Consider the following 12,045-nt stretch of genomic DNA (forward strand, 5'->3'; position numbering starts at 1 on the left):
GACAGAGAAGTTCCCAGAACGTGGAACGCGAGAAACCTAAGAAGATTCTACTTCTAGAGGCCGAAGCACACCTGGCGGGCAGGCGGTTTCCCGGTTTAGTAAGACCCGTATTATCTTATGTTCAGATTTTTTCTCATTGGTTGTTTACATGAATGGCAATTTATCATTATATAATTGTTCAGATTACACTAATTATTCCTTTCTTGTTTTATAGTTTAATGCGCTGTTCACATTGTTTAAATCGTTCGACCTTGGAAATTAACCGGTTCAATAACAAAATGGTATCCCGGCACTGATTATCCCGGGAACCACTGAAGTCGCGAATGCTACGAGAAACGGCTATTAAACAAAGCCAAATTTCAGGCAATTAAACGAAAAAGCTACGACTCAGCTTCGTTTGTGTCATAACATTTTAAAAGTTAAAAATTACACAAAAGCCCCAACGCGGCTTCAAAAAGTCAAAACGGTAGAACGACAAAGTTGTCTTACAAACTACCAAACAAAACGTACAAGATAAAGTACAAAAAACTTATTTCTTCGGGAGATCAACGATCTTGCCATCCTTAATGGTTTTGAAGGCGCTGACCACCGAAGTGTCAAAGTCAGGGGCCAGCAGCTTCACTTGAGCCTTAATCACGTCCTCGGTAGCCCCAATAGCGTTCTGTGCGTGCTTCACCATCTCCTTGTGCTTCTTCTTCCATTCGGCAGCCTCAGACTTAGCAGTGTTCGCCGAGGAGACGGCATCATCGCGCTCCTTCTCTAACTCCTTCACCCGACCTTGAGCGGTGTTGAGTTGGCCCTCTAAAGTAAATTCCCGCTCGGTAAGACGGGCAATCGTCGCGTCAGAGGTCTTCACCTTCTCCTCGGAAGCGGCCAGCTGTGCCTGCAATGACTTCACTTTGGCTTTATACTTTTCATTAGCACTGACAGACGATTGAAGCTTATTCTCGAGAGACTGAGCCCCTGCTAAGATGGGCTCTGCCTTCCTTTCTATGGTGGCTGCTCGAAGCAAGGTGCGGTACACCCATTTAGCCTGGGAGGTAAGATCTCCACCATGGAAAAAGTCCTCTATGTCGGGCATGAGCTGACAATCAATAAATTCCCGGCGTAAAAGTTCTTTTTCATTATAGTAAGGGCTCCCTCGGGACTTGAAGACGGCTTCCTCTTCCTCGGGTTGTCGACAACAATGAGCCCCTTCTTCCTCGACCTCTTGTTGGGGGAGTGGACCCGCGCTAGTACCAGCTGCATCCCCTTGAGGGGGTTAGGATTGTGCATTGGCAGCAGTAGAAGACGGTGCGGCATCAGTATGAGTAGCTGAACTGTCATCACTGTCATGAATGAACAGCTGAAACAAGTTGTCAATACTAACCTGCTCGCCAGCCATTGACACTGAAACAAGGAAACACATAAGAGATCGGTAGGAGAAATGTTAAACAAATAAGATGAATTCAACAGATTACGACTACACGACTACTCACATATATAACCCCTTGCCATCTCGCAGTCACCCATAAGAAGGTGTGGGTTGACATTAATCCTACCAAAAATAGCCAGTAGGATGTCGGCAATTTTTTATTTTGAGGGGTCAGAACTTTATATGTCACCTTCGCGAACGTGTTGGCCCCTGCCCCAAAGCTCTAGTAGGTCGGGATGCGGCGTTCCCCCTCCAGAGTCAGCCAGAAGGGATGCCGACCTTCGACAGGGGCGAACCTTAAAAAATTTATCTTTAAAGCCGTGATAGAAATCCTCGAACAGACCAAAGATCCTTCGACCTTGGGCTGACCGAAAAGACATAAATCCCTTCTTGGCTCTTCCCTCATTTGAAGGATTTATTAGGACAAAAAGAAATAAGAAGACCTCCATTGAGGCCGGTAGCTCTAAAAACTCGCAAACTATCTCAAAACAGCGGATAGAGGCCCAGCTGTTCGGATGCAGTTGGACGGTGCTACGTCACATCGGTTAAGCAGCGCCATTTGGAAGGGGGAAAAAGGAATGCAAATCCCCAAGTTGGTGAACATCGCCTTGTACATCCAGATCCATTCGGCAACTCGGGGGTATGCAAATTTAAATGGCATAGTCGGGGTGTCCTTCACATCCGAAGTCACCCAGGTGTACTGATCCATGGGAACTCTCGCGATGGGACATTGGGCCATACCTACAGTGGGGGCACCACTCAAAGTCAGTCTATGAGGACGGGAGATTGGAAAATCGGAACTAATACTAGAAGCTATAGTTCGCCTATCTACAGTCACACAGAGGCTAAATCTACAGTTAGCCCAAGGCCAAAAGACTAAAAACCAAAAACCTGAAATGGTTACCCCCTAATGCCTACCTAACATTAACGCCCTTCAAACATGCAATCCAACAAATGCACAGTATGCGAACGAAACCAAACAGAAAGAAAGGTGGCATAACAGCAGGGTAAAACTGGAAAAGTAGAGAGGGAAGAAGCAACTTACCAAAGGGAGGATGATGATCGAAAAAAGCTGGAAAACCTCAAAGATTTGGACGAAACAGACGATTCACTGCAAAGAGCTTCAAAGAGTGTGGAAGGGAAATGAGAAATGAGTATGATTTGGGAAAGCTGAAATGATGGGAACTGAGTAGTAACTGATGCATAGGAAGCGCGAAAGATAAGGGTAAGGTGGACATTTCGCGCAGGGTTCAAATCACCCATTAAGAGCATTAAATGCTTGGTGCAAAGAACGAGGCGACAAAAGGCGTTCCTTCGAAGCGACGATCCTCACTCGCGCGTAGGGGGCACGCTCCTACCACGACCGACGATGAACTGGCCAAGCGACGAAATTACTGAAGGCAACGGAACGCTCCACCCACGTTGCTCGCAACCCTATCTGATGCATTGGGGCACTGTTCTGGCCCGGCCCAAGCGCCCAGGAGCTCCGACCTGAATGGTCGACCTGGCGGACATCGCCCACCCGAACTGCGGGCAATGTCCGAAATCCCACTCCCTAGCAACCAGCCACATGACAGCTAGGCGAGGAAACTTCCAGGAAAGAGACCTATCCAATTGGACCCCCCCTACTGACAGAGTATATAAGGGAGGGCCGTACCCTTCCCCTAGGTACGTCACTAACCCATTACTTTCACTACCATCTATACGATCCCTGATAAGAGCATCGGAATGTCATTGCAGGTGGCTCCCCCTCTCTAACACAACTGCTCGGGAGGTCGCCAAGTCTCCATCTTTCACTCACCAACACCACAATTCGAAAAATCCGTCCATTCGTCAATCAGGTCCAGATTCCCCTCATTTTTTCGCCCAATCCGCTTATCTGACCCGTTTGGAACCTGACAATCGAACAGTGACATAATAATAGAAGGAAGAATAACACATATTAAATAATGCAGAAGATGAGATAATTATAACTATGACCCACCATCTTTTTTGTGCGATATTTGGCCAGCTAAATCAAACGAGTAACGACAATGACATACAATACATACATGCAATTCTCCTGAATAGGGAAATTATTATGGTGATACATGCATATACTTACTTGGTTTCTGCCAAACGTGTATATGTAATGTAATAGTGCTAGCTATGAGCTTTGTGGAAGACTTTAATAGTCCCATATCTTAGTTACGATTGTCTCTTGAATTATAAGTATTATTTTAGAAAAATATTAGAGAGTATTATAATTTATTATTTTTATTTTTTATTATTATTTAATTATTAAATTAATTTTCTTAATATATATAGGGATAAGTATTGTTTTGGTCTCTGACGTTGAGGATCTGAATCGAAACCATCTCCATTATAATTTTGGATTTAAAATTATCCTTAACATTTTTTTTCGTATTAAAATCGTCCTTTTAATTTTTTTTGGACAAAAATACTCTCACCACTACCAACACCAACACCAACACCACCACCACCATCACCACCACCACCAACAACAACAACAACACAAACACCACCACCAACACTAACCACCAACACCAAGAACACCAAACAACAGCAACAACACCAAACAACACCAAACAAAGAAGCAGAAACAGAAAATAAGAAAGCAGAAGCAAGAAAGTAGGAAACAGAAAGCAAGAAAGCAGAAGCAAGAAAACAGGCGGCGAGGTTGCGAGGCGGAGGTGGCGAGGCGGAGGCAGCAAGGCTGAGGCGGCAAGGCAGAGGCGGCGAGGTAAAGAAAGACAATTTTAAGTCAAAAATTATATCAGGGACGGTTTCAATTCTGACCCTCAACGTTAGGGATCAAAACAATACTTATCCCTTATATATAAATATATGTGTAATTTTTTTTATTTTTAATGTGCATTTGTATTCTAACATGTATTTTATATTAATAATAGATTTTGGTGATTGATTTTAATGTACACTTAACAGATTAATTTTTATCATGTGTTCTTATTAGTAATATTCTATGATAGATGATTTTAATGAGATTTCTTTATTTTGGTGAAATTGTAAGATGGTGATCATAATCAATTGATCACCGTGTGCAGTTATATTTTAACATGTATTTTATTCTAATACATATTAAATCTTCTATATTATAGTGTATAACGGAAGAAATGTTGGGCCTCAATGAAAACCACCTAGCAAATAATATTGGCCTCTTCTCCTCAGATGACATTTAAAGTTAATAAAAAATTCACAATAAAAGTAGAGACTCATGAGATTGCATGGCTCCGACAGAGCTGTTTCATGAACGAACACTGGGATCATCCAAGCTGACATTCAGGTGGCGGCTTCCAGCGCTGTGGTGAACATCGTCCGTTTGTTCTCCTATCCATGTGTGTCCACAGGCTCCTCTGCGCGATGACAGTAATAGTCCTACTCCTCCTTATAGGAGAAGAAATTAGGGTTAATGATGATGATGAGTAGTTTTGTAATAAGGAAGTCATGATAGACAATAATTATAATTTAATGATTTATTGAGTAATTTATAGAACAAATGAGAATTGATGAGATGAAATGTGAGAAAGAATTGTGAATTAGGTGAGGGAAAGGGCGAGATGATAGCACACAAGATGGGAAGAAATCAATGGAGATTGGGCATTCTCTTTGACCCTGACCTTTCTATATTCATTGGCATACATGCATTTTTATGATTAATTCTTTAATTAAGTTTTAAAAATTCTCTTTTTTTTTTCCAATCATAATCTAACATAAAAAAAAGTTCAACTTAATACAAATTTTCGAAAATATAATACAAAAATTATAACAAAAGTGAAGAAACGAAAAAGAAGAATACAAAATAAGAATAGAAGGAGGAAAAAACTTAATTAAAAAAAATTGTTCATCTAACACCATGTATTTATAAAATGTCCTTACATTGTTTAATATAAAGTTATAAACACAGCAAGATTGAGAAAACTTGTATTAAATTGATGAAATTTATACTTGCTCTTTATGCTAGCTCACCAAGAGAGACTACTACACTACTACCTTAACGTAGTAAAAATTAAATTTTGTGTTATACAAATTTAATTAAAAAATATAAAATTCTAGTCCGACCCGCCTTTTTTAGTGGGTTTAGTGGGTCGGCCCGACGAGTTCGACCCGTTTTACCACCCCTTAAGCAAACAAACATATAATAATTTTATTTTGTGTGAAACAAAATTATAATATTAAATACAAACACAATGATAAAGAAGATATTTTAGTTTTTTTAAATGAACTAAAAGTGTAATTAAAATTTTTTAAATCAAATTAAAATTTTTAATTTCTAATACAATAAAAAAAGATGAATTAATTTTATAATGGCATTTTAGATTTATTTTTTAAAAAATTAACGGTAAGAGGTTGTTGTTTCGAGTTGTTATCTAAAATCAAAGTGAGTTTTAAACCTGGAGGTGAGGTCCAAACACTTAAGATTAAGGGTTCTAATTTGTTTGTTGTTACTTCCGACCCGTATGGGCGACGCCATGTAGACTGAATTTGTCGTTGTTGAGTCAATTTAAACGCAATTTATTTTGTGATTTATCCATTCTTTATTCAGAGTGTGGGCTGGATCTATGTTTAATAGATATAGGTATGAACAATTACTTTATTCTTTTTAAAATTATTATGAAAGAATTTTAGTTTTTAGAATTCATATTTAGTATGTTTAATACAATTAAACAAACTTTATTCTAAAAGCGTATTTCAGTGTTTTTAAAATTAATGCTAAAAAATAATTGTTTTTTAAATAAATTTGGTGGATATTTTAGTCTTTCTGCAATTAAATTCAAATTTTAATTTGTAATATAATTAAAAAATTTTAAATATAAAAGAGTATTTTCACATTTACTATGTCTAATACAATTAAACAAACATTATTCTAAAAGCGTAATTTAGTGTTTTTAAAATTAATGCTAAAAAAATTAATTTTTAAATGAATTTGGTAGGTATTTTAGTCTTTCTGCAATTAAATTCAAATATTAATTTGTAATAAAATTAAAAAAACTTAAACATAAAAGAGCATTTTTAATCGGTTTAAAATTAAAAAATGTCTTCAACCTTTTTAAAAAATTAACGTATAATTATACCTAAAATTTCAAATAATATGCTATCTTCATAGATTACACATGTATCTTGTTGTTTTTATCACAATAATATTTTTAATGGAGATAGATTTATTCAAGTTTGATTATTTTTATGATAATCTTAGAATTATTGGTGATATTTTTATTATTTTTGTCATTTAAAATTATTTTTGTTGACACTTAGATTCTTGACAATATTCTTAGAAATTTATTTTTATTTTTCTACTTCTTGGTGACATAACTTGCTTTTATTAGATAGACTAATTTATTTATATTTTTTACAAGATATTATATACTATATTTTGATTATCTGTAATAAATATTTTGCAATTTTAATCGATCATAATTTTATCATTGATCCAATTATATACGTATTGGGTTGGAAAAATCGGGTTTGTTAGAAATTCAATCAATTGGATGCACAAACCAATCGATTGAAATGGAGGTTTCCCAAACTTCAATTGATTGGAATTGATACACAATCGATTGAATTTTGCAAGACATATGGGGTTTTTCTTATTCAATTGATTGGTCATATTACCCAATCGATTCAAATCATCAAAGCAATATGGGGTCTAATTAATTCAATGATATTTTTTTAAAAGATCTTTTACAAAAGTAAAAATAATTTTAGTGTTATAGAACGTAGTGTACTCAAAATTTTTTTCATTGGTAAATTTTTAAGATGCCATCTATATTCACGGACACATAGATGGATGAATAATACCATGAGGACAATGACATTAACCAACAAAAAGAGCTAGTATGTGACCAAGATATGATGGATGAGCAATATGAATCTGAACAAGATTTTGGAGATGTATTTATTGAGGAAATAATAGAACCAATCGACTGAATTAATTAAACTCAGATTGCTTTGATGATTTCAATCAATTGGGTAATATGATCATTCTATTGAATAAGAAAAATCCCACATGCCTTGCAAAATTCAATCGATTGAAGTTTGGAAAGCCTCAATTTCAATCGATTGGTTTGTGCATCAAATCGAATTGAATTTCTAACAAATACGATTTTTCCAACCCAACACGTATGTAATTGGATCAATGATTAAAAAAATGATCGATTGAGATTGCAAAATATTTATTACGATTAATAGAAGATCTAATTTATTATTGTTTTAGTTTTTGATTCTCAATAAACATGATAGATGAATGTTAAAAAATGATTTATAAAATAAAAAATAGATTTTATAATTAAATAATATATAAAGGACTAATTTATAATTAAAATTAAATAAGGACTATTTAATAGTTGCAGAATAGATATGATAATGTCTGTTGAGCCGTTAGTAAAAAGATAAAGACAATTAAATGTGTTATATATCTAATTAATTTGTTTAAAAAAAAGCTAATAACAAAAATAGAATAATTAGTATTGATTTTTTTCACACAATACATTTGTTTATCAAAACTGTTTTTTACAAAATCTATATTTTAAATATTGTATGTATTTATCATTCATATACTCATATATATGATAAGGTAGGTTATTTTAAATAATCTATATTATATAACTTCAATTTATATATGTGTATATATGTCATATTTTATTACTGACCAAATTCGAACAAAATAGAAAACAAAACCAAATATTTATGTTTATTTTTATCATATCTCGATAATATTATAATTGTTCTTGCAAAAGAAAAAGAAGTTTAATAAAAAAATTCATATAAAAAATATTGATATACTTTTTTAATAACAAATTTTTTATTGAAATTTGTTATTTTACTATATTTTAAATATATTATTTTGAAAATACTTATATTATTTTAAATAATATATAATATTTAAAAGAATATTTAAAATTTATTATTTTGTATTAAAAATATTATTATAAATATATTATTAGTTTTTTTTAAAATAATATTTTTTTTTGTTCAAAAACAGAATAATAAAGATGTTTGAAGACATCACAGAATAGCAGAATATGGAGGAGTGTTATCAAATTCTCTTGAGTATTTTTTGAAGTAAAAGTCGTCTTGTGTTGAATGAAAGGATTAGTTTATTTGTTTGGCTTATACTAATTTGTTTGTTCAGTCCATGACAAAAAAAGAAATAACAATAATAAATAAATGAGTTATACTACACATACAAATCTTTTTGACTTGCAAATCTTATAAGTTAGACCAAATCTAACAAAAACTACATTCACCCACTGGAGCGTTAAATAACATGCGCGTCACTCAACCATTTTCAAAGCGCGCTCTTACTCACCATTATGGAAGACACTTTTTCTTCTTCACGTTTCTCCTTCTCCTCCTCCTCCTGTTTCGGGTATGTCTAAAACGAGCTCAACAATTATATACTTATTGAATGAGCCACATTTATATAGGCCATTATATTTTATTAGATGAAAATCAAAGGCTAATATAAAAGAAGAGTATTGATGGACTCTAATAAATATAAAATATTCTAATACATAAATAAATGCTTTAAATGGCAATACTTTAATACACAATACTTTAAACGACAACAGAATCTTTTATTCTTAAATAATTAAATATAAAATATATGAGTATTTTTTATTTAATAAAATTAATTATACAGTTTGTTGCACGTATTAGCTCTAGAATTACTACGGTTATCCGAGTAGTAGTTACCATCAAACAAGCTATAACTGATTTAATGAGCCATTCACAGTTTCACAGTCTGAATTAGTTCATACTTACACATGCATGGCTTAATCTTTGAGACAAGCATATGACTACTGGCAGGATCAACCAGGTAGCATCCGTCACCGACCCTGTGCGCCGAGCTGCCAACACCCCCCGCGAGGGGAAGCTTTCGAAGGACACGGCGGCAGGCGTCTTTCCTAGAAACCGAATCATCTGAGGGACAGACGGGGATCTAAGACCCCATTCCGACCGCGTGCACCGCACCCGGGAGAACAGAACGCGCACGCAGGCCACCGTTGCCGCGCAGAGCGCCGAGACGGGTAGGACCACGGGCGTGTCTTGGAACTCCCTCGGCAATCCCACGAGGGGACTCCAGAGAGAAAAGGTTGGGGCAAGGCAGGGATACCACACCGCGGGGTAGGAAACACAGGAGCCGCACAACCGTGGAACGAGCACGGTAGCTCGAGCCCACACATGGAGAGGATCCGGTGCGCCCGTTCGTTGCGTGAGGCAAGGAGCCAGACAGCACTCAGGACCCACACACCACTCATCTGCCAACACGGTCCGCAAACCCAGCACGCCCGGACGAACCGTGCCCCGCACGCCAAGACGCGTGTAGGCAAGCGGAAGCATACGGGAGGGCTGAGCCAACGCCGCTGGGCAAGTTTCAAAGGAAAGGACGAAGGAGACTCGAGGGACAGCCCGAAGCGTCAGGTGCTTCGGACGATAACCGAACAGCTGCACCGTTTAGATCAAGCCACACGCACAACTCACACACCGCTCATCTGCCACCACGGTCCCCAAACACAGCACGCCCGGACAAACCGCGTCCCACACGCCTAGGCGCGTGCAGGCAAGCGGAAGCACACGAGGTAGCCGTGTCAGCGCCGATAGACAGGGTTCGGGGGAAGCGACGAAGAACATTCAAGGGACAGCCCGATGCGTGAGGTGCTTCGGGAGATAGCCGAACAGCCGCACCGTCTGGATTAAGCAACGCCCAACCCACACCGCATCGGGCACCGTCGTACATCGACCCTAGACGTAGGGCGAGCATGACACATTGCCCGTCGGGAGTGGACACGAACAGGTAACCGTCTTCCGCAACGTGCCCCCTGCCCACGACACCCGCTGCTGCACGCATATCCATCATCCGCGTCGTGCGCCACACTAGGCCTGGCCTAGCGTTGGGTTGCGCAAGTTGCGTTGCCCCTCACGGGGGCGCACAGGCCGCCTGTCGTTCCCACGTCATGCTCGGACTTGGGATGATCCCCTAGTCCTGGGCCGAGCACAAGGTGTTGCCCCCGAGCAGGTGCCCAAGGCACAACTCCACCACGCCATGCTCCCTAGGTGGTGCCTAGGTGGGCCGTACACCAACGTGTTTCCCTTCTTGTTGCTCCTTCGGTGATCGGGGTTCGCCGCAGCCAGACGCCCATGCTCGACCTTGGACCCGAGGCGGGGGACTCCGGCGGCACACCACAACCACAACGTGCTTGCTAGTGTGCCTAGGGGATGGCAAGGCAACGTGCATCTTGCTGGCATTGCGCCCAGCAAGCCTTTGGGCAACTCGAGTTTCAGCAGCACAACACCCCTCCCCCCTATAATAGGCTGCCGAGCCATTACCAAAGTGCCACGGGTAGTCATCCTTTTCCGTGAGGAGACATACTCAAGAAAAGTGCTCTAGAGGTCGAATTTTAACGCTATTTTTTGCAAAAACCTCTAGAAAAATAAGATCTTTCCATCCCCCAAATTTGGTGAATTTACACCGTGTGAATTTTTTTTTGCCGATTTTTTTACCACCTGGAAAGCTGGAAATTCAAAAAAAAATGAAAAACGGAGCAAACGTGCGATTTTTGACCTGGATTTTTTTGTGCAGCCTTTACATAATATTACCAAGGTTCTCTCAAAATTTCAGGAAAAATGCACGAGCCAATTCTGAGATATAAAAATTTGGCTCCCCCGTTGCAACGCTCCTAGCCATCGTTGCAACGGCGGGTGCCTCCGTTGGGGGCGGGGGACCCCGGCGGCACACAACAACCACAACGTGCTTGCTAGTGTGCCTAGGGGATGGCAAGGTAACGTGCATCTTGCTGGCATTGCGCCCAGCAAGCCTTTGGGCAACTCGAGTTTCAGCAACACGACACCCCTCCCCCCTATAATAGGCTGCCGAGCCATTACCAAAGTGTCACGGGTAGACATCCTTTTCTGTGAGGAGACATACTCAAGAAAAGTACTTTAGAGGTCAAATTTTGACCCCATTTTTTGCAACAACCTCTAGAAAAATAAGATCTTTCCATCTCCCAAATTTGGTGAATTTACATCGTGTGGATTTTTTTTGCCGATTTTTTTCCCACCCGGACAGCTGAAAATTAAAAAAAAATGAAAAACAGAGCAAACGTGCGATTTTTGACCTGAATTTTTTTGTGCAGCCTTTACATAATATTACCAAGGTTTCCTCAAAATTTCAAAAAAAATGCACGAGCCAATTCTGAGATATAAAAATTTGGCTCCCCCGTTGCAACGCTCCGAGCCATCGTTGCAACGGCGGGGGGCCTTACGCCCAGCAAGCCTTTGGACAACTCGAGTTTCAGCAGCACGACACCCTCCCCCTATAATAGGCTGCCGAGCCATTACCAAAGTGCCACGGGTAGACATCATTTTCCGTGAGGAGACGTGCTCTAGAGGTCGAATTTTGATGCCGTTTTTTGTAACAACCTCTAGAAAAATAAGATCTTTCCATCTCCCAAATTTGGTGAATTTACACCGTGTGGATTTTTTTTGCCGATTTTTTTTTCCACCCGGACAACCGGAAATTCAAAAAAATGAAAAACGGAGCAAACGTGTGATTTTTGACCTGAATTTTTTTGTGCAACCCTTAAATAATATTACCAAGGTTCCCTCAAAAT

General features: G+C 38.8%; 1 protein-coding gene across 1 annotated transcript; it reads right to left on the minus strand.

The window, feature by feature from the left end:
* Positions 9,909–10,774, minus strand: LOC110262580. The gene is made up of 2 exons (XM_021102892.1): positions 10,448–10,774; positions 9,909–10,199 (listed from the first exon to the last, which is right to left on the minus strand). Exons 1-2 carry the CDS (start codon positions 10,757–10,759, stop codon positions 9,924–9,926), a joined length of 588 nt encoding a protein of 195 aa, XP_020958551.1. The 5' UTR covers positions 10,760–10,774; the 3' UTR covers positions 9,909–9,923.

Source organism: Arachis ipaensis, chromosome B01 (assembly GCF_000816755.2).
Source record: "Arachis ipaensis cultivar K30076 chromosome B01, Araip1.1, whole genome shotgun sequence".
In the NCBI taxonomy this organism is placed as follows: domain Eukaryota; kingdom Viridiplantae; phylum Streptophyta; class Magnoliopsida; order Fabales; family Fabaceae; genus Arachis; species Arachis ipaensis.